Source organism: Pantherophis guttatus, chromosome 7 (genome assembly GCF_059756535.1).
Source record: "Pantherophis guttatus breed Tessera chromosome 7, ASM5975653v1, whole genome shotgun sequence".
Classification (NCBI taxonomy): Eukaryota; Metazoa; Chordata; class Lepidosauria; order Squamata; family Colubridae; genus Pantherophis; species Pantherophis guttatus.
Genome location: NC_142069.1, coordinates 58,484,057 through 58,508,190, shown reverse-complemented (window position 1 = coordinate 58,508,190; position 24,134 = coordinate 58,484,057). Strand labels below are relative to the sequence as shown.

Here is a 24,134-nt window from a genome sequence, read left to right as displayed (position 1 = left end):
ATATATCCTGATTTACAAGCCATACATGACTCAAAATAAAATGAATGAAAACCTGATGTTTCCTTTGACAGTTTACAGCAAGACTCATATTGCAGTTAATTAATCTTACTACCTTCTTTTAAAATTGTTTCATAGACATATCTGAAAAACAAATTTAAGCCAATTACCAATTTAAGACAAGTGTATTAAGGAAACAAAAAAATTGGATGTGTTAAAAAATAAAATTTAGCAGAAAGAAGGAAGGAAGAACACTTAGAGTATTCAATACATTAATTGGTTGCATATGCTAAGCTACCCATCTAGTACACTAACTATCAATGCAATTACTCAAGAGTTGCCAAATTATATGCAACATTCATAAGAATAAAATGTAACAGCTTTTCAGTGAGAAAATATATAAGACTCAGCCCAGGAACTGAAGTCACTGATAAAATGGTAGAAGCAAACCAACATGTAAAATTGTGAGCTATCTGAAGCAAGCAATATATTTAGAATAGAATAGAGCTGAAAGGATCTTGGAGGTCTTCTAGTCCAGCCCTGGCAGGAGACTATACCATTTCAGACAAGTGGCTGTCCAGTCTCTTCTTAAAAACCTCCAGTGATGAAGTGCCCGCGATTTCTGAAAGCAATCTGTTTCACTGGTTAATTGTCCTCACTGTTAGGAAGTTTCTCCTTAATTCCAGGTTGCTTTTCTCTTTGATTATTTTCCAACCATTGTTTCTTATCCTGCCCTCTGATGCTTTGGAGAACAATTTGACCCCTCTTCTTTATGGCAGTCCCTCAAATATTGGAATATTGCTATCATGTCACCCCTAGTTCTTATTTTCTTTAGACTTGCCAATCCCAAATCCTGCAACAATTCTTCATATATCCAGTGCCTTTAATCATGTTACATATTCTTCTATGAACTTTTTCCAAAGTCTCAACATCTTTTTTATAGTGTGGTGATGAAAATTAGTCCCAGTATTCCAGGTGTGGACTTACTTGTACTTATAAATCAGTACAAATACTTCATGTGCTTTTGATTCTATGCCTCTGTTTATACAACCCAGGATTATATTAACTTTTTTGGCTGCTGGCTCATATTCAAGTGATCATCCACTGGGACCCCAAGTCCCTCTCACAACTACTGTTTTTCAGCTAGGTCTCACTTAATTTTACTTATACCTTTGATTTTTCCTTCCAAAATGTAAAATTTTGGGTTTTTTTCCACACTAAAATTCATGATAACTGATCTAGGGCATTGGTTATTCCTGCCAGTTTAGTATCATCTGCAAATTTAGTAAGTTCCCTTTCTATTCCCTCATCTAAGTGATTTATTAAGATATTGAAGAGTACTAGGCCTAAGATGGAACCTTACTTACTTCCCTCCATCTAGATGTAGTACCATTAAGGACTACTCATTGAATATCCAGCTACAAATCCATCGGGTGGTGGTGATCTCTATTTCACATTTTTCTAATTTATGATGAAGTAGGTTGTGGTCTACTTTGTCAAATGCCTTATTGAAATCTAAGTATACAATGTCCATAGCATTTTGCTGGCCTACTAATTTAGTTACTTTTATCAAAGAATGAAATAAAATTGGTTTGGCATGACTTGTTTTTGAGAAACTCGTGCTGGCTAGTAGTTATAACTTCATTTGTTTCTAGTTGTTTGCAGATCTATTTATGAGAAAGCAACATTTTTATATATTTATGAACACATGCTGTACTAAGGAGAGAGAAAAAGGTGTGACAACTACACCAAAATGCATAATTTCACCACAAGAAGACATGCAGGGTTTCAGCATAGAGAATAAGTATAAGACAGATCTTGATGATTTAAATATCTTACCATTTTAAAAAGTGTTAATTATAGTTGGTCACACAGTTAACCAGCTATTTAGACTGGATTTGGCATTTTTGTCTACCTATCCAGGCCTTCACAAGGACATGTTATTGTTTGATAATATTAAAGTATTGTCACAGGATGTAAGCTGTTTCAAGTGAAGTTTTTGCAACTGACTGATGGTAATGTTAATTCTGTTCAAGTAGTGTTCTAGATGTTTTGGAAGCAACTAATATTATTGGTACTACTTTTGCTTTCTTTTGCTACAGCTGTTCTACTTGCAGGTCTTTATATGTTGTGTTTTTTTTTCTACTTCTTTCTCTTCTGCCATCTCAAGATATTGCAATGTCCACTACCAAGACTTTTTTGTCTTTCTTATCAACACTTTCCTTTCTATTCCCCCTTTTATCCTACATTTCCCCCCTTACCTTTTCCTACTTTCATTTTCTTTTGTATTTTATATCCTGATAAATTTTATAAAAATTTGCAAAAAAAACCCCAAACTGTTGTTGTATGTCAATTTGAAACCTAAAGATCCACAGAACTTTAGCTCCTTCATTTTCTATTATTTTTCCTGTTTTGTGGGCCCACTAGTTCCTGTTTGCCAGAAAGACATATTTCTTGCAAATATTTCAGGACTCCATTGTTGCTACTTTGTCATGCTGTGGTTTGTAGTCAGTGATCTTTTACTAATTTGATGGTCCACTGTTCTTTCAGCTTGTTTGGGGAGATGACATTTGCTGTCTGGTGCTGTCTTCTCAGTTTTGGCTTTCTGTGTATTTCTTTTGTCTTTTGCAGCCAGAATTAGCCCTTCTCTTTTTCTTCAATTTTACTGTTCTTAGCCATTGCCAGATCTTGTTGTTCTCTCTGCTTGCTAATGTTTTTAATGTACTGGCCGTGCCTCTTTCCTAGTCTTCATTTGGTGTTTCTTATATGCCAAAGTATTATTATTATGGTTGGTCACACCATCAGCCAACAATATCTGCCTATCCCAAGTCCTTTGGAAGAACTAAGTAGGTGCATATAAATGCCAAATCCAGTCTAAATATCTGGTTGACTGTGTGTGATGAACCATAATAAGAATAATAGTTTTCCTGATTAGCCATACTCAATAGAAACTAAATATAACATCCCAGTACATGAATTCACAGCATAATTAAGTCACACAATATAATATATGGCATCTTGGCACTAAAGCCTATGCCATGATAGCCCACTTTAAATATTTACCCTTAACAAAAGCTGCGATGTGATTTGATCCTTTTTTTTGTGACATGGAAAGTACAACAATAAAAGATTAGTATGGAAAAGAATGAACAGAGTTTGATGGATATATTCCTGATCCAAACACAAAAAAGCTGACAGGACAGATCTGTGGCCAAGTCTTGCTCACCATTTTAACATTCTGGTAGGAATGACTTACCTATTTTTTTTTCCTGCAGTGATGTAACCAATTGATCTAGTGCCAGAACTCTAAGAAAACTATATTTCCAACCAATATCTATGCCACCCCTGACAAAGATATATGCAATTTCAACAGTGTCCATACTGTATGATAACTCAATGATAATATGATAATTCAAGTGCTGTTTTTCAAGAAAGGGACTTCATCTAAATCATCCTCATCTCTTAGATTTATTTTAAGATAGTAAGGGAAAAATGAACCATTCAAGACTTAATTCATAATGCTTGCATGAGAAAAATATTTTTTACTATTTATCCTGCGGGGGCTACTGGGGGTGATGACACATTGGGACATTTTTCCTGCTGAATGAGCCTGTGGAAGAGCAGTTTCTGGACCTACCTGCTCCTCAGGCTCTCTTGGTGAATCTCTGATGCATTGTAGAATGGAACCTTCATTCTACTTGGCAAAGAATTTGTAGGCTAGGAACAAAAATGGCACATACTTTGTGTGGCATTCTTATAAGCCACCATATAGAAATTTTTCTGTGCTGTTTCCTGTTCTAGCTGAGGATGGTAGAAAAATTCAGAAAGAATTTGGAATTAGTATTTGCCAAGACATAACTGTTACTGAGTATTACTGTGACATGTCAAGACTTAAGTAATGATGTACTAAAGCCACAAAGCCAATTATAAACCAGTATTTTCTGTCTTGAAAAATGAATTGCCAATATTTAAATAGATATAAGAACAGTACAGTTTACAATGCAAGGTTCTTAATTAAAATTTATATAGATACATTGCTTGTTTCTTTGTATTTCAGGCAATATTGATATTATTACCGGTATTTGATACTAGTAAATATTAATTTTTAAAGTTACTTTTTATCATTTTCTTTACTATTGAATAGACCAGGACTACACTTTGTCCATTTTATGGTTGAAAAATAAATTATAATTAAATAAATGTATTAATAGTACTCCAGATATAACAATTGTCATTTGAATTTTCCAGAGCCTTAGATTTCTTTGTATAGGTGTAGAGGGGAAAAGTACATGATTCATAGAAATAAAGTGTCCTAAAATATTTTCTAGTGACATATGGATTAATCAATAATCTCTTTAATGTTACTGATTTAATACATATATTTCTCAATTATCTTATTTTTTATTTTTTTTGCAATGATTAGAATGCAGTACAGGTAATCCTCAAGTTACAAATGTAGTAGAGCCTGTGAATTACATTCATAACTTGAGAATTTATTGATTGGCTCACATTAAATGAATGGATCATTTATTAATTAAATGCACAGGTTGTTAAGTGTACATGAGGTATCTCAGGGTGGTATGACCATGGAGGGCCAAGTGCTGGAAGAGGCTACCTGCTTCCAACCACCCAACTTCTCCCCCAAGCCACTGAGATATCTTATGCTTCCTTGAGGTCCCCATAGTTTTATTAGAAGAAATATCCTTCTGGGTTCAGCTCCTGTGGGGAAAAAGACACTGGAAACATGGAGACTGCTTGGAAAGATGGTTTAATGGTGGACAGGATCACATGGTTTGAGTTCCTGAACAGAAAAGGGCCGAGATGCAATAATAAAATTTCTAATAAAAAAAAAGGGCCAATGTTACCCCCATGAAGCATGATGGATCTGTGCGCATCTGTGCCGACTATAAATGTTCAATCAACAAGGCTTTGCAACAGAGCGCATACCCAGTTCTAGTGGTGCAACATCTGCTGCATTCACTAGGGAGTGGGTCAATATTTGCCAAACTGGACCTGGCCCAGGCTTACCAGCAACTGCCAGTAGATGAAAAAACAGTGGAGGCACAACAATTGTCACCCACTGGGGCGCATTTAAATGTAACCGTCTCCAATTTGGAGTCAATGCAGCCCCAGGAATTTTTCAATCTATGATGGAACACCTTCTTCAAGGCATTCCAGGGGTGGTGCCGTACTTTGATGATGTCTTAATCTCCGGCCACTCTAAAACCCAGCTACTTGAGCGACTGAAGCTAGTTCTACAGCGCTTTAAGGAGAAGGGTTTGACAGTCAGGAGAGATAAGTGCATCATTGGGGTCCAGGAGGTCGAGTTCCTGGGCTATCTCATTGATGGAACTGGCATCCACCCCACCAAATCTAAAGTTAAGGCTATGAGACTTCCGGTTGGCGATTTGCTGTGACAGGGTGTGAGTGAGTGCTCGCTGCTCCTCAACACCCTTTAGCATCGCGTTTTGGGGATCCCCTTGGGGGACGCGGGACCCGGAGAGCCCTGCGGGCAAAAGAGGAAGCCGGACGAGCGGGAGGTGGGTGCGATCACCTCTCGCCGGACCAGGCGGCTCTGCCTAGCCAACGCGGTGAGCGGCCATTCATGGCGGGCACGAAGCAGCAATAACCAACAAAGACGGGAAGCTTAGAAGAAGATCGGAGGTGCGGTGACAGACTCAAGCCTATTTCCCTATACCTGAGATCGTGCGGTAAGGAGGAGCTGGGAGAGGAGCGCTCGGAGCGGCGAGAGGCAGTGACAGAGAGGATAGAGCAGCCCGTACTCCCGGCGATCCGATCTGATAAACCGAAGAGCAGACGAGAAAACGGAGGGAGTGGATCGTACCTGTAAAGAGTTTTTGGAAGGTGCGGTGTGGCGAGGGAGTAAAGGAGAAAAGAAAGACCATTGCTGGGACTGGCGTTTTATATCGGGATCGAGTGGAAGAGAGCAGGAGCAATACAGTGACTGGCTGTTTGAGGCTCCTATCAAACAGGAAGTACGTCCATTAATCCGGAAGAGTGGATGAGCAGTGGTTGAACAAGAAGACATTCTGGCAGAGACTAATATCATAGAGTTTGGCTGGATCCCAGCAAAGCGGGAAATTGAAGAAACTGAAGACCTCCTATTTAAACCCCATAACTCCGTAAAATAACATACTTATACCCACATTTTCATATATGTCAATATTTTCTTTATCCTTCTCTTGAATATCTGGATAGTAATAATTGAACTCTGTTTTTCTTTTCAAATTGATAAATATTAATAATCAGATTTGTTAAGCTATCTTATAGATATATACAAAAGGGAAAAATTACATATATATATATATATATATATATATATTTAATATATAAAAAAAAAAAAGAAAAAAAAAAGGGGGGTTGATTATATATGAGAATTCAGATCTCTATAAGTATTACTAGATAAAAAAGGAAAAAAAAATAGGGTCTGATCATATACAAGAATCGGGAATTGTATCCTACTAATTAATTACTATATAGTGTTTATATTCATAGTACAGTAATATATAGTATTTCATATTTATTTATATTTATAGTAATCTATTTATTCCTATTTATATTTATCATATTTATCTATATTCAATTTTTATTAAGATTTGAACTCAGACTTCATTAATTTATTATCTTATTATGGTCAACTTATATAACCCAGAATGTCTATTTGTACTTACCTATACCAATACTCTTTACTAGGATTAGAACTTAGAATTTAGAATTTATTAACTTAAAATAATTATTTGTACAATCTATTTATATTACTTATTTAATATTAAGAGTGAATTTAGATTCTTATAAGTGATTAATTGATTAGGATTGATATTTTATTTAATCTATTTAGAGGAGAACTATATAATTTTAATTACATAATTATATAATTATATAATTAGTGACTGTTAATCGCTGGAAAGTGTATAGCAGTCTACCACAGTAATTTAGAAATCTAGAACTTACTATTAAGTGGAAATTATTGAGAGTGTAGGGAGGACTAACAAAGGAGTGAAATAAAGATATAAGAAAGCTCCTCAGAGAAAAAGTGGCTAGTGCCACTGGATGAGAATCTGGAGAAAGATAGAGGAGATACTAAAAGACCAAAAATCGGTCCTGAAAGATATGGCAAGTCTGACCTCCACAATTGCGAAAACCGGTAAAAAAGCGACATCTATACCTACCCTAGCGATGTCTTCCCCAGCTACCCAAAAATCAGTGGAAGGTCTTCAGAAACTAGACAAACCCCCTGCAACTCCTACATTGCAAACGGTGCAAGCATCCCTCCAGTCAATTCAAGAAACAATGCTTGCGATGCAAGAAAAACTCTTGAATAGCCACTCTGAATTAAAATCAGACATCCATGCTCTTGATTTTAAAATGAACGAAATCCAAAATGCTATTGCTAGTAACGAAAACAGAATTCTAAAAGCAGAACAAAGAATTGAAAAAAACGAGAAAAAACTGGACACAGTGGACCAAACCTTGTCGGCACAAAACAAAGAAACAGAAGACGCGCTGATCCAACTTGAGATGGATAAGGCCTCGTTTTACTTGCGTTTCCAGAACATCTCGGAGGAAAAAGAGGAGGACTTAGGTGATAAGATGGCAGAATTGATTGCAGAAACTCTGCAGCAAGATAAGCAGGAAATAATTCGTGAGATTGACGAGGTGTACAGAGTCCAGACGAATTATGTAAGAAGGAACAGACTCCCCAGGGAGGTCCATGTGCGTTTTGCTAGGAAAAAAGTTAGGGACATCCTGTATAACATAGCCCGGGAGGAAAAAATTACCTATGGAGGAAAAGAAATTAATATTCTGAAACAAATACCGAGAAGAGTGAGGGAAAGGAGGAAAAATTATAGGTTCCTGACAAACCACCTAAACAGGAGGAATATAATTTTTAGGTGGCTTTTGCCAGAAGGATTGCAAATTTCCTGGCAAGGGAGGAAAATAAGAATTGACTGTCTAAGTGATGCTCAGGACTTTTTAGAACAACTAAGGGGAGGAGAGGAGGAGCAAACTAGTAAGGAGGATAACGAGATAGTAAATACGGAAGAAGAGATATCCCAAGAGCAAATTACTAGAGAAGATATAGAAGAGGAGAAGAAAAAGGAGGATTCTGAGGAAAGAGGAAAAAAATCAAGACCAGTGAGAGCCGTAACTTTAAAAGGCAAGTAAGAACAAGAGACTAGAAACTAATTTTAGAAATGAACGATACTAAGATCATATCGGTAAACGCGAACGGTTTAAATGATTACAAAAAAAGAAGGATAATATTGTCAAAATTGGCGAAACAAAACCCCGATATTATCTGCATCCAAGAAGTTCATATAAAAAAAGATGAGGCTGATTATCTAAATTATTGTAAATTTGGTAAAGTATTCTCCTCATTAGCAGAGAAAAGGAAAAGGGGGGTCGCCATCTACGTTAAGAAAGGAATAATGGCAGAATGCAAATATAAAGATGGAAAAGGGAGAATACTTATAGTTGAAATAACGAGAGGCAATGCTAGGCTGTTATTGGTAGGGGTCTATGCACCGAATAAAAAACAAGGGAAATTCTACAGGAAATTGCAGGAACAGTTGGCAAATTGGGCACATCTTGAAATTTGTATGCTAGGGGACTTTAATGGAATTGTGGATCCAAAGCTTGATTATAAGAGTGATATAACAAAAAAGAATAAAAGATCTCCCCTACCAAAGACCTTCTTTGACTTAGTAGATGAGATAAATTTAATTGACATGTGGCGTACCTTACATCCCCAGGACAGACAATTTACATTTTATTCCATCCCACAGAACTCCTGGTCCCGAATCGATATGGTTTGGGCTACCAGAAAATTGGCGTTAGAAATAAAGAAAGTTAATATGGACTCTAATACCTGGGCAGATCATAAGCTCCTAGAAATCAGTTGGTCCCACGATATGAAGAAAATACAACAGAGATGGAGTTTAAGGACTAATCTCTTAAACGAAAAAGAGTTTACACTAAAATTGAATGAAGAAATCAAACGCTTCTTCTTAGAAAATGGGAATCGAGAGACAGCCAAAGAAATTGTGTGGGACACTATGAAGGCGTATGTCAGGGGAATAGCTATTTCATATACTGCCTTTAAAAATAAGGAAAAAAGAAAGAGTAGAGAAGAACTTACTCAAAAATTAATACAAACTGAGGCCGAATTACAGCAACGACCGGGAGACGAGGAGACGAAACAACAGTGGTTGATGTTGAGACACCGATTGAATTTATTGGACCAGGAGGAGATGGCTCAAAAAATAAGAAGATCTAAGCATTATTGTTTCGAGAATGCTAACAAGTCGGGGAGATGGTTGGCGTATAAATTAAAAAAAGAGAAGGAAAAAAACCAAATATTAGCTTTAGAAGACCCGCAGGGCATCTTGTTGACAAAGGAAGAAGATAAATTAGAAAGTATAAGAAAATTTTATGAGTGTCTTTACAAAAACGAAGGAATTGAGTTAAATAAGGTAGAACAGTATTTGTTGGAAGCCAACCTCCCTCAAATTTCGGAAGAAGAAAAGGAAATGTTAAATGAAAAGATCACCATAGAGGAGTTAAGATCTGCCTTATCTAAAATAAAGAAGAATAAAACCCCAGGCCCTGATGGTCTCCCTGGGGAACTATATCAAAAATTTGATGATGCCCTGAAATTGGAACTGCTAGAAATTTTAAATGATGTTATTGCTGGTATAACAATCCCAGACTCCTGGAGGGAAGCCTACCTGACGATCATTCTGAAAGAAGGTGCCGACCCGAAACAGATTTCCAACTATAGACCCATCTCACTGCTTAACGCAGATTATAAATTATTTATGACTATAATTGCGGAGAGATTTAAGAAAATTCTAAACCGATGGATACACAAGGATCAAAATGGTTTTCTCCCTGGGAGACAGATTAGAGACAACTTGAGAACAGTCTTAAATACTATTGAATACTATGAACAACACCCTGAAAAGCAGATGGCTTTAATGTTTGTTGATGCCCAAAAGGCATTCGACAATTTAAATTGGACCTTCATGATAAATCAAATAGATCTAATGGGATTCGGGACTAACTTTAGGAGGATGATAGAGAATATCTATCATAATCAAAGGGCAAACATACTAGTGAATGGAGACAGAACTCGGACATTTCAGATCCAAAGAGGAGTCAGGCAGGGATGTCCCCTATCCCCCTTACTTTACATTCTAGCACTAGAGGTCCTACTTAGAAAGATTAGAGCAAATGAAGATATCAAAGGCTTAAAGATTAGGAAGGAAACATTTAAAACCCAGGCTTTTGCGGACGACGTCGCCTTTATAATTGAAGACCCATTAGACACCGGCTCAAAATTAATGCAGGAAGTTCAGAACTATGGAGAAGTCGCGGGCCTTAAACTTAATAAGAACAAAACTAAAATAATCGTGAAAAATATGACAAACCTACAAACGAAAGAATTAGAAGATCTACTAGGCCTCCAGGTAGTTAAGAAAACAAAATATCTGGGAATATGGATTACCGCAAGACTATCTTCATTAAAAGATGATAACTATATTCCCTTATTGCAGAAAATCAATCAAGACCTCGATAGGTGGAGGAGACTTAAATTGTCCCTGACCGGGAAAATTGCGGCGATCAAAATGAATATTCTACCGAAATTTCTATTTTTATTTCAAAACATACCGGTATCTCTGGATAAAAAATTCTTCCTGGATTTGAATAAATATATTAGGAATTTCTTGTGGGAGGGTAAGAAATCAAGGATATCTCTTAAGACACTTCAAGGGAAAAGAAACTTGGGAGGGTTTGGGCTCCCTGATTGGGAATTATACCAAAAGGCGGCAAAAATAATTTGGATAAAGGAGTGGATTAAATTAAAAGAAGGGAGAACTCTGACACTAGAAGGACATGACCTCCATGAAGGATGGCATGCTTACCTCTGGGATATAAAGGATAGGAGGAAAACGTATTTTCATAAACATAAAATAAGAGAGACATTGATTTGTACGTGGCGGGAAATTAGACAGAAGATATATACCAAGGTTCCTAGCTGGTTGTCGATTATGGAAGCTCTAGTGGTCCCAAATAGGAGAGGAAACTATAAAATGGGCACATATAAGGATATCCTGGACGAAGAAGGGAAGCTCAAACCTTTGGAAGCATTGAGGGACCAGGGGTTCAATCTGGACTGGTGGAACTATCTCCAAATTAAGTCTAGATTTCAAGAAGATAGAGATAGAAGGGGTATTGAAATGAAATATGGATATTTTGATAAAATCATTTGGGGTCCAGATAAGAAAATGTTATCCAAAATTTATAACTTTATATTAGATGAGGATAGAGCGGAGATGATAGCTAAAAAACAGTTAAGCATTTGGGAGAAAAACTTAGGATATGGCCTTAATTTCAATGACTGGGAGACAGCTTGGAATAGGAACCTCAAAATAACAAAATCGTCAACATTCAGGGAAAACCACTACAAAATGTTGCATAGGTGGTATCTAGCCCCGGACAGGCTGGCTAAAATATTCCCAAACTCTTCTGCTTTATGCTGGAAATGTGGAAAAACGGTCGGCACCTTTTATCATCTTTGGTGGACTTGTCCTGAGACCAAAAAGTTTTGGTTAAAGATCCGACTCTGGCTCTCTGAAATAATGGGACAGGAGATAGTCCTGGCCCCGGAATTCTTTCTCTTAGGTATGACGGAAGATGGTCACAACAATAATAAAACCCATTTGGCAATTCAAATTATTACTGCGGCTAGAATAGCCTTTGCGAAACTTTGGAAATCTAAATCTACCCCCTCTGAGGAAACATTAATAAATAAAATCCTAGAGTGCGCAGAGATGGCTAAACTGACAAACGAGCTAAAAAATGAAGAAAATTCTAAGCACTATGAAGTATGGGGAATTTGGTATAATTGGTTAAAGAATAGGATAAAAGTACGATAATAGGCTATAGTTGCTTAAACACCAGAAATGGACTCAATGGTATAGAAATGTAGACGATTATATAGTATTGTATAATATAATGTATAGTGATAGTTATGGATGGAATCCATCCAATATTTGACTTATGAAATGTGTAAACACCGTACCCCGGATCAAGATTGAGATTGTATTTTGTCTTTTTAAATATTGGAAAACTCAATAAAGTATATTTAAAAAAAAAAAAAAAAAAAAAGATATAAGAACAGTACATATTTTTTTTAAATTAAGATCCTCTGAAAGAGCAGTTTTATGTAAACTGACCTAGGAGTCCAGTGATCAAGAGGAAATAGATCATATCTGATCCAAGTCTCAGCATCACAAATACATTGCTAATTATCTGATAAAATGTAAAGAACTGCATAGGTTTTAAACATGTATTAAATAAAAATAATTTATTTATTAAGTACTAAGTAATAATTTACTTAGAGATGAGATATATAAATGAAAAATGTCCATTCATGCCTTTACTTCATGCAGACTTTGCCTACTTTAAAATAAGAGGTGATTTTATTAACAAAAGGAACATCATTTTTATCTGACATTCTTAAAGAAATAGCTCAAAAGGTTGGTGTAGGTAAGCCAGAAGTAGACAACCTGGAGTTTTTCACTTTTTCTGAATAGCAATCAACAATCAGGGCATCTAAACCAAGTTTCCTGAAATTGTCACTTAATCTATCTGTAAATTCAAAAAGATTTTGAATGGATGTATGCATGTAGGGTTTTGGCAACAGTATGGAAATGGTTTGTCACTTCATTCTTCTGGAATGGTTTATTTTTGTTGTTTTTTTAAGTTCCCGCTGTAACCTGATACAGCCCCAGAAGTCTCCCAACCAAGCACTAATCAGGCCAGCCCCTCCTTATAAATTGAGATTATAGAAACTTTAAAATAATAAGAATCAATAAGGTGAACTAAAACATTTGTCTACCATGACAGTTCATTTTCAGGAATGTAGCTCTTTAACTGCACCCTGAGTAATGCCTACCTGTGAAGGTTCAGCAGGATTAGGGTAAATGGCACTACAGGGCCTCTCCCTTGGAGATAGGCAAGAGTTTTCTCTGGAATATTTAAGCTTGTCTGATAACAGAGGTGAGCCTAGAATACAAGACAAACCTAGAGAATCAATGCAATTCTTCAATCTGCAATATGGTGGATTATTTGGGTGGGGGACACATATTGATAAAAAATTTACAGAGGCCTATATCCCATGTAGAATTTCCATGTAATGTGATTTAGATCTAATAGTATAGTTTTGATCCATAAAGATTCCATAAGGATTGTTGTGTAATAAAACACTAACCTCTAGCACTGGATGGAGCAGAGCTGGTCACATTAGGGGAAGCAGAATGAGTAGAACTCAGACTTGAGGTAGATGGGCTTGGCTGGAAATACATAAAAGCCACAAACTCTCAGTATCATGCAACTTGGTGAAAAAAACAGCAGCAACATGCACTGACAGCAGCTCATTACAAAACCTCTTAGGCTTATGGAAAATGTAATATTTGAAGCAAAAATATGGTTGGATGATACATAAATGATTGAAGATGTAACCTGATGCTTGTCTACTGCCTACAAGAAAAATGGCACAGAGGAACTTGTTTATATGACTGCAACCTAAATCCAATTCAGATTATTCTATAATGACCAGCTCAGATTTTGTCTAATTTATTTCCTTTAGTAACCATTGATTGATTGTGCCAACATTTATAAAATAATTGTAGATTTTATAAAATAACAAGGTCTTTTCCTCTTGTTCTAAGATTCTTTAGCAATGTTCCTTCTTTGTAAGTCTTTCAGAAGAGAATTTTGTCTTCTATTTTCAATTACATTCTATCCCTAGCTATTAAAAATGTAGGGTAAAAAATAAAAATGTTTTATTTTGGAGGAATTGTAAGACAGAAGTACTCATGAGAAAGAATTCAAGAGAAACTAAAGATGCATTAATATTAATTCCAAAAATAAAACAATATATTTGAGTACTTGCAGATATTTGAATTTTGTTTCTTTCAAGAATAATTTTTGTCTTTGCTTGTTGTATGCATAACTAGAGCAAGTTAAATATCCTTTTTCTTAGATGCATACCCCAAATAATGCCTAATCAGATTTTTATTGAAAGAATTAAAAACTGAGAAGTACCAGCTTAGATAAAAAATAACTAAATGTTTACATTTGTCTTCTTATTCAAAATCCATGTGGTTGTCACAGTGGCTCTGGATTAATTATTCCAGTAAAGCAGGGGTTCCTAACAACCAGGCCATGATCCACTACCAGGCCATGGCCTATTCGCAACCAAACCGTAGGCTGGTAGACAAGTGCATGCAGCTTACCCTGTGCAAATGGCGGGCTGCCACGCATACACATGCATGTGCAGCTCCACTTGCAGTTCAGTTGCGTGTGCATATGCGTGCACAGCAACCCTGCACTCAAGTGAGTCAAGCTGTGTGCACGGACATGTGCATTGCCCAGTTCCCCTCTCTTCCCCTCTCCTCCCCCCTATCAGTCTGGCCAAGCCAGAAAGGCTGGGGAACACTGCATTAGAGAAGCAAGCGTGAATCTCACAAACCACAGACTACAGTAGGAAAATGATTTTTTAATGTAATCCTATAATGAGGAATCCCAGGGTTAATATATTAAAACTTTGCACTTTATTGTGTTTGACTGATAATCTTATGTGTGATATATATACTTATCTGGACTTGGTTTTTCTCTTGTTAATACATCATTGAAGAATCCTGGCATCTTACTCATTTTAAAATTATTTCAAAAGATGCATATTTGTACATAAACAGTAATTTAAGCCTGGCAACTCAGGGCAAAATTCTACACTAGGTCTCCAGAGAAGCAGTCACATTCCAAAGGATTCTTGCCTTACATATCAACAAAATCTAAGTCTCATGTGGAAACTGGTCTATTTTACAATTCTTAGCAGTATAAAAATAAATAAGGCTTAACCATTTTCTTCCACCTTCATGGACATTTACCCATATCAAGAAATAATTATATAATAATTATACTGGTACAGAACCATATCACTTTTCACACAAGACTATGACTACATGTCAGGTTTCATACAATAAAAACTGTATTTAAACTGGCATTAATAGTATTATGGCATCATATTTTAAAGTTTATAACTGTGAGTTTACTTAATACTCTAGGGAGAGTTAGGGCCAAGTCTCTCACCTATATCTGTGGAAACAGTTTTGCTCTAGTTTTTTTGGTGGCAAACATATTTGGTAGATGAGTTTTTGCCCTTTTTTTAAACTTATATTTTTGTTTGTTAGTTTTTGAAATTTTTGGTGGCAGAGTCACTGAATGTCACATATCAGTATACATATATGATATACCATATTTTTCAGAGTATAAGACACACTCCCCCCCCAAAAGAGACTGAAAATTTGGGTGCATCTTATACTCCGAATGTAGCTTTTTCGAAGCTTTTTTCCAGCCCTAATGAGGCACTAGTGAGTAAAGCGATCTCCGTGCTTTGCCTGCTTTTCTCATTGCTGCTCCCTCTCAGCTGTGCTTTAGAAGCTGTTTTTTATCCCCAAGGAGGGGATAAAAAGCATGCACGCATGCTCAAAACCAGCAAAATAATGTGCTGAAGCTGACCAGACTAAGGACGCTAGCCAGATGAATACCTGGTAGGCAGATTTTTTTTTCCTATTTTCCTCCCCAAAAACTAAGCTGTGTCTTATACTCCGGTGCATCTTATACTCCAAAAAATACGGTAAGTATCAGTATATGAGCCGTGGTGGCACACTGGTGGCACTAATTCTGCTCACTGCCAGGCGTTCAATCCTTACCGGCTCAAGATTGACTCAGCCTTCTATCCTTTCGAGTTTGGTAAAATGAGGACCCAGATTGCTGGGGCAATATGCTGACTCTGTCTCTGTTAGAGAGTGTTGTAAAGCACTATGATGCAGTATATAAGTGCTATTGCTATAAGATATCACTGCTTCCTTTGTGGATATTTAAGAATAAGTATATAGCAAGTGCCTACAAGCCTACAATAAAGCAACCATACACTAGATATGCTTGATAAAGATACATATTGTATCTTTGGGACTTTACCATAAAAAAGAAACCACTTTCCTCTGGACTTAATGAAATCAAAATTAACTTCCCCCCTGATGTATTCATTAATTAGCTTTTGGTTACTAGTACTATATTTTAAAGATGCATTGTTTTAAACAGAATGCTATTATATAATGACTTACAAGTTAATGGACACTTTACATTACATTACATTGTTTCAACTATCAGTAAATTCAAATCTTCACAGTCCTTTTTGGATTTGCTGCTTTCTCTCACAATTTCCCATCCTATAACAAGCCTTAGAAGGTGTACGTTTATCCATCTCAGATAAAGTATTATTTGGTACCTGCATGTTGAAAATTTCATCTGAGCTCTCGGATTGTCCAGTTATATTGCTGACCTCTGCAGATGCTTGAGAGGACAATGATGAGGAAGAGTATCTGTTGATAGCTGGGTAACATAATGGACTATTGCAAGCAAAGAACAGAATAAATTTCATTAATCCTGGCTCTATTTTCAGTTTATCATGTCCTACTTTTAATAGCTTAATTCCACAGGATCCATGTATAAAATATACATCCACATACAGGTAGCCCTCAATTTACAACAGTTCATTTAGTGACCATTTGAAGTTAGAACGGCAGTGAAAGAAGTGAAATATGACCACTTTTCATACTTATGACTATTGCAGCAAGCAAGGTCAGTAGGGAAGCCAGATTCACTTAACAATTAACTTAAGAGCTGGAGTGATTCATTTAACAACTGTGGCAAGAAAGATCATAAAGGAGCAAAATTCACTTACAATTGTCTTGGTTACCAACAGAAATTTTGAGTTCAATAGTGGTTGAAAGTCAAGGGCTACCTGTATTGATATTTTTAAACTGATTGTGAAAGATTATGTATGAACAGGTAGTATTGATTCATTTCAGAATGTTTTCTGTCATGTCAGATTAACAGATTAACAGAGTTGGAAGGGACCTTGTAGATCATCTAGTCCAACCCCCCGCCCAAGCAGACCCTACACCATTTTTGACAGATGGCAGTCCAGTCTCTTCTTGAAAGTTTCCAGTGTTGAAACTCCCACAGCTTCTGAAGGCAAGCTGTTTCATTGGTTGATTGCTCTCACTGTCAGAAAATTTGTCCTTATCTCTAGGTTGAATCTCTCCTTGTTCAGTTTTCATCTATTATTCCTTGTCTGGCCTTCAGGCGCTTTGGGAAATAGATTGACCTCCTCCTCTCTGTGGAAGCCACTCAAATATTGGAACACTGCTATCATGTCTCCCCTGATCCTTCTCTTTGCTAGACTAGCCATGTCCAGTTCCTGCAACCATTCATTGTATGTTTCAGCCTCCAGTCCCCTAATCATCTTGGTTGCTCTTCTCTGCACGCTTTCTAGAGTCTCAACGTCTTTTTTATAGTGTGGTGACCAAAATTGGATGCAGTACTCTAGGTGTGGTCTTACTAAGGCATAAGAGTGGTATTAGTACCTCACTTGATCTTGATTGTATCCCTCTATTAATGCAATTTAGAATTGCATCAACTTTTCTGGCAGCCGCCGCACACTATTAGCTCATATTTAATTGGTTGTTCACTAAGACTCCAATATCCCTCTCACAGTTACTGCTATTATGAGCCAAGGTGGCGCAGTGGTTAGAGTGCAGTACTGACTACTAGTTCAGCAGATCAGCAGATCAAATCTCACCAGCTCAAGGTTGACTCAGTCTTCCATCCTTCTGAGGTGGATAAAATGCCCCTGACTCAGATTGTCGGGGGCAATATGCTATTTAGTATACTGTCTTTGGTGTAAGCCGCCCAGAGTCCTCGGAGAGTGGGCGGCATAAAAATATGATTAATAAAAAAATAAAATAAATAAATAAAATAAATAAATAAATATTAAGCCTAGTGTCAGGTTTCGATGCTATCTCAAAATAAATGAATTTCCAAACTGCCGATCTTTGAGGAAATTTTCTCTTTATTGAGCATAGTGATCTGTCCCTGGCTCTTTCGCGGTTAGCACTGACCTTTGCCCCCCAAGCCCTCCCTTTCCGATCCCCAATTCTCTGCATCTCATTGGCTATCTTCCAAGCCACTCTCCTCATCCCATCTCCGTCAGATTACAGGAATGTCCCCCCTCCTCTCATCTCCAAGGAAACAGAATCTTCAAAGAATTAAGTAGGCAAAAGTTCAAGCTTCTCCTCTCCTTTGATATGTCAGCGCTGGAACGCTGACATCTGGTTTCACCCAGTCTATATGTATACTTGTGGTTTTTCTTGCTTAAGTGTAAGACTTTACTTTTTTCTACATTGAATTTCATTTTGTTAGATCAGGCCCAGTGTTCAAGTCTGTCAAGATCCATCTGGATCTTGAGCCTATCATCTAGGGCCATATGGTGAACCTATGGCACGCATGCCATCTGTGGCACGCGGAGCCATCTCTGTAAGCACACGAGCCAATGCTCAGGTCAGCTCCACCATGCATACCCACGCACCTCCTGGTAGCCAGCTGATTTTTGGGTCTCTGCCAGGAGACCCTGTGCCGTTTTTGATTCCAGGCGGCTTCAGGGAGGCCTGCTAGCACAAAAATGTGCACCCGCGGTGGGCGGGGGGAGTACGGAGGAGTCACGTGTGCATACACAGGGGCAGGGGGAGTGCAGGGGGGCACACGCATGCACGGGGGGGCTGCCCTGTGGGAGGCATTGCATTATGGATGTTGGCATGTGCGTGCTTTCGGCACCCAAGGAAAAAAAGGTTCGCCATCACTGATCTAGGATGTTGGCTATTCCTGCCAGTTTAGTATCATCTACAAATTTGGTAAGTTCCCCTTCTATACTGTCATCTAAGTCATTTATGAAGATATTGAAGAGTACTGGGCCTAAGACGGAACCTTGTGGTACCCCACTGCTTACTTCCCTCCATGTAGATATAGTTCCATTAAGGACTACTCGTTGAGTACGGTTTGTCAGCCAATTACAAATCCATTTGATTTGACATCCATCTGATGTCAAAATAAAATAGTCTATTTCCAAATTCTGCAGTACAATTTCTCTCCTACATTATCCCTTCCATCACAGTGATCTATCCAATCCTTTTGTGAATATTTCACAACTCTCTTAGCAGCTAAATACAATTATTTTAGAAGATCAGAACTTTCTTAAGGTTTTGAATGCTACCCCATCCCTGTTATACACCTTATAAAAGATGTCCCTAAATTAGAAACACAGGAAGCTTTTTTAATTTATTTGTTTGTAGCTTTAACTTACCTATGTCTAGAAATTCTGCCCACCTCTGGACTCATGGATATAGGGACAGAATTTCTAGAGACACGTGGGCTTCCATTTGGAAAGTGACCTGGACTAGCCTGGATGCATGCAGCAAATTCCTAAATTCAAATTTGACAATAAGAATTACTATTTTAAAGATATGTTTACATCTTAAATGAATATCTTATGGGAAAAGTGAAATATAGTAAACTAAAATTAGATGGTGTTTCTTAATTTTTTAAAAAAATCTATTTCTCAGCTGAAGTCATAAACTTTTAAGAAAATCAATGCAGCCATGCAGCCATGCAGCCAGAAGATGTCACTGTTTATTGCTTAATAAAAATGTTATTTCAGATGCAGACATTTCTATATTTGGTTTCAAATGTACCGTCTTTGGAAGACCACATATCTGTATGGAATGTGGAATATCACATACCTGTATTCCTAAACTAGATTTCATCATGAAAAACTGATCCACCAGTTTTTTATGTAAAGGTCTCATATCCTGGGGGACAAACTTCTCATGGACTGCTAAGCCGAATTCAAGAATCTGGGCCTTAGAACAAAATCCAAAACAAAATATTTGAACACACACAGAGAGAGGGGGGGAGAGTTCAATACTATAGTAATACAATTCAGGAATTTGTACTATTAATGCTATATACTCAGTTCATACTGAGACAATATGGATGACTCATGATTTAGTGATGGGATTAAAAACCAATTAATGTCAGACATTCATTCATTAAATATTAGTACTTCATCTGACCCTTAATTATATTTTTCCTTCAAGAAGGGAGTACAAGGTTTTGATGAAACAAGCTAGCTTCCAATGCCAATTGCTAATCAAATCTTACTTCAAATATATGACAATTAAAATTAACAATAAAGCTTGCTTGATTTGGGCAAGACAATAAAATACAAATTAAACTGGATTCAGATTAGATTAACAGAGTTGGAAAGGACCCTCTAGGTCATCTAGTCCACCACCACCCTGCCCAAACAGGAGACCCTACACCATTTCTGACAGATGGCAGTCCAATCTCTTCTTGAAAGCTTCCAGTGATGAAGTTCCAACAACTTCTGAAGGTAAGATGTTCCATTGGTTGATTGTTCTTGCTGTCAGAAAATTTCTCCTTATGTCTAGGTTGAATCTCTCCTTGTTCTGTTTCCATCCATTATTCCTTGTCTGGCCTTCGGATGCCTTGGAAAATAGCTTGACCCCTTTCACTCTGTGGCAGCCCCTCAAATATTGGAACACTGCTATCATGTCTCCCCTGGTCCTTCTCTTCACTAGATTATCCATGCCCGGTTCCTGGAAACTTCCAATATCAGACTTTTTAATACATTAACTCTAATATAGGTAGGCCTCATTTAACAACAATCCGTTCAGTGATGGTTTAAAGTTACAATGATGCTGAATGAGTGATAGTTATGAACAGTCCTCAAAGTTATGGCCACTACATTGCCTCCCACAATCACATGATTAATATTTAGGCTCTTGACTGCCCACCTGCATTTACAACAGCTGCAGGCACTTCTACCCCACTTGCCTATCTTTCCCATCTCTGCTCTTTTGGTCTTCCTGCCCTCCCTGCCCTTGCACTCTGCTTACCTTAACTGCTTTCTTCCTCCTGCTGCTGAGAAAGTGTACCTGGCCTAGGCAGTTGCTGGCCTTCATTATGCCTCAGGGTGGTCTTGCACAGTGTCCTTGAAGCCGTCCAAGGCCACAGGAAGGACTAGGTGTGCTTCAGCAGCAGCAGGAACAAGACAACAAAAGTCAGCTGGAGTGGTGGGGAGTAGCAGGTGTAGATGGCAGTGGAGTACAGGGTAGCCAAAAGGGCAGGGGGTGGAAATAGCTGGGGGCGGGGGAGTTGAAACCCAAGTAAGCACTACAAGGAAACATGAGTTCCTTGTCTAATGATGAGATGGAATAGGACCTTTAGGCTCCCACTCTTGGCTGCACTTCTGTCGCCTTCAGCCACCCACCTCAGCCCATTCACAGCCAGCTTTCCTCCTCTGCTGGCCCTCCCCCAGCGATTCTCCCTGGCCAACGGGGCCTCTGGCCATTTGCCCCTTGCCCTTCAGCTGGGCCCATTCACCAAGACACTGTTTGTACCAGGAGTTTCACTTCACAGGACAAAAAGCCACCTGCCAATCGGGTGACAGGTGGCAAAGATAGGGATGGGAAGGGTGACTGAGGGGGCTGGAAGGGGGATGCAATTGGTGACAGGTTACCGAAGAGAGCAAGGGGGGGCAGGCAGGCAAACGCTGCCTGCGCGCCACTCGTACTGGTCCTCGGAAAGGGAAGCAGGGAAACACTGCCTGCGTATGGCTGGTGTTGGTGTTGGGAGGGGGGAGTAGGCAAATGCTGCCTGCGTGTGGCTCATGCTGGTGCTGGGAGGAGAAAGCAGGCAAAAACTGTGGCGTGTGTGTTGAAAGGTGGTGGCACATGGTGGGGGGGAAGCCAAACTGCCCATTCGGCAACAGGCAGGCAGGATTGGGGGCAGGGGGAGACCAGGTGCAGAGGCAATGGCGGGGGTGAAAATGGTGCCACCGCAGGCAACAGGCAGGCAGCAGTGGGAGGGGGCTTCCCAATTTGAACTCTCACATCTGTTGCCTCTGCACCTGGACTCTGGCTTAACACTGAACAGGCAATTCAGTTGCCCCCCCCCATTACACGCCATGCCATTTGACACCCCTCACACCACCAGCAGCTGTGTTTACCACTAATACCTTGCTGCCATCATCCAGCGCCCCAGGAGCAGTGCGCAAGCAGCATTTGCTTGCGCCAGCACCAACACGAGCCGCACACAGGCAGCATTTGCCTGCGCCCCCCACCCCACCCCTTAGGAGCAGTGTGCAGGCAGTGTTTGCCTGTTTCCTTCTCCCAGCATCAGCACCAACTATATGCAGGCAGCATTTGCCTGTGCCCTCCCCAGCCCCCCAGGAGCAGTGCGCAAGCAGCATTTGCTTGCTTCCCCCTTCTAGCACCAGCATGAACCACGCACAGGAAGCATTTGCCTGCTTGCCTTGCTCTCTTCAGTAACCTGTCACCAATCACATCCACATTCCAGACCCCTCGGTCAGCCTTCCCAGTCCCATTGCTGCCTGCCACCTGATAGGCTGGTGGCTTTTTGTCCCATGGTGCGAAACTCCCAGGACAAACAGTGTCTTGGCGAATGGGCCGAGCCAAAGGGCAAGGGGCAAAGGACCAGAGGCCCATTGGCCAGGCAGAATCGCCGGGGAAGGGCCAGTGGAGGAGGAAAGCTGGCTGTGAGTGGGCTGAGGCAGGTGGCTTGAGGTGAAGGAGGCATGCCCAAGGTGGGCCTGAAGGTCCTAGATCAGTGATGGCTAATCTTTTTTTCCTCGGGCTATCACACGCACGTGCCCACACCCATAATGCAATGCCCCCCATGCACGCCCCGCCCCTCTGCGCATGCGTGCACAATCTCTGTGCTGCCCCGCCCCCCTGCGCAGGTGTGTGCAACCCCCCCATGCCCCATTTTGGGCCTAGCAGGCCTCCCTGAAGCCTCTGGAGGCCAGAAACGGCTCATTTCTGGACTTCCGGTAGGCCTGTTTTTCACCCTCCCAGAGCCTCACACGAGCCCTGTACTTATCTGGCATCCAAAACAGGCCGCGTGGGGATTCCTGGGAGGGGCCTGGTGGCATGGGCATGCATGTGCATCTCCCGCATATGTGGCAGAGTACCAAAAATCAGCAGGCTGGTGGGAGGCGCATGTGCATGCGCGGTGAAGTTGATCTAGGGTGACAGATCACGTGCCTGCAGAAATGGCTCCACGTGTCACCTGTGGCAGGTGTGCCATAGGTTCACCATCACGGTCCTAGACCCTGATGAGAGGGTCCTGACCTAACAACCACAACTAGGAATACCAGAACTGCTGTTGCTAAGTAATGCAATCACATGTTTTTTCACCTAATGACCGCTTCACTTAGTGATGGAAATTCTTGTCCCAATTAAGGTCATTAAACAAGGACTAATTGTATTATGAGTGCTATCTATTTAGTTGCCTCTCTTTTGATAACAGTGTTCAAGGAGTTCTACTGGCTATTCTGAGCTCCATACAAAGAAAATGACCATGTGTGAAACCCAGCACAAATTAGCACATACAATAATAAATTCCAACAATTTTCTAGTTTAAATATTTTATTATCAATTTTAAAAGAAGAAAGAATTAAAATTGTAGGATAATATTGGGAATTACTTAAAATCACAACTTTATTTCTTCTTTCCTACCTGCACTAAGGCAGGTGGAATTTATTTGCTGTTTATTCATATTTCCTTACAATACATTTAGATTATTATTGCACTAAGGCACATACAGATATGGAGAGTAAAATCCTATCTGTTTAACCACCTCTTCTTAACATCAAAGAGATAGCCTTTTAAAATCATCTTATCAATAACTCTTAGTTTGCTTCCCTGTCTAGTCCTTCTAAATACTTGAAAAATCCTCAATAGAATCTGAATGGAAAATTGCTATAATGTACATTTTTTTCCCCTAGGTATATGACAGTTCTGTTAAAATTGATTGAAAGCAGCTTGCTTGAATTTTCTTTTACCTGCTCAAGCATCAGTTCTCTTAAGCATGTGATCTTTTCTCCATCCTCTGGATGGTTCAGAACATATTCCTTCACAAAGAATGCCTGAGAAGAACACAATCATTGCACAAAGTCATCCATGTTATTTCAAAGTTATGCATATAATATATGTATTATAGAAAAATCCTATTTCTCTAACATTATCTTGATTACTATTTAGACCATCTATGGATGCACTAAGTTCTATCAGGATCTGTTTAAATTACTTGATTTATACAAA

At 39.0% G+C, this 24,134-nt stretch overlaps 1 protein-coding gene across 12 annotated transcripts in view; it reads right to left on the bottom strand.

Moving 5' to 3' along the window:
• Positions 1-24,134, bottom strand: part of DOCK4 (dedicator of cytokinesis 4) — a 627,777-nt gene that overhangs the window by 8,913 nt on the left and 594,730 nt on the right. For 10 of the 12 annotated variants that reach the window (XM_087874154.1, XM_087874155.1, XM_087874159.1 and 7 more), the window contains 6 exons: positions 23,876-23,959; positions 19,728-19,847; positions 19,292-19,410; positions 16,379-16,499; positions 13,295-13,376; positions 12,980-13,089 (listed from right to left, as the gene is read on the bottom strand). In XM_087874154.1, coding sequence (XP_087730280.1) covers positions 12,980-13,089; positions 13,295-13,376; positions 16,379-16,499; positions 19,292-19,410; positions 19,728-19,847; positions 23,876-23,959 — 636 coding nt within the window. Of the gene's footprint in view, positions 1-12,979; positions 13,090-13,294; positions 13,377-16,378; positions 16,500-19,291; positions 19,411-19,727; positions 19,848-23,441; positions 23,960-24,134 lie in introns of those variants that run through there. The other 2 variants (XR_015728984.1, XM_087874162.1) reach the window with 2 other exon arrangements.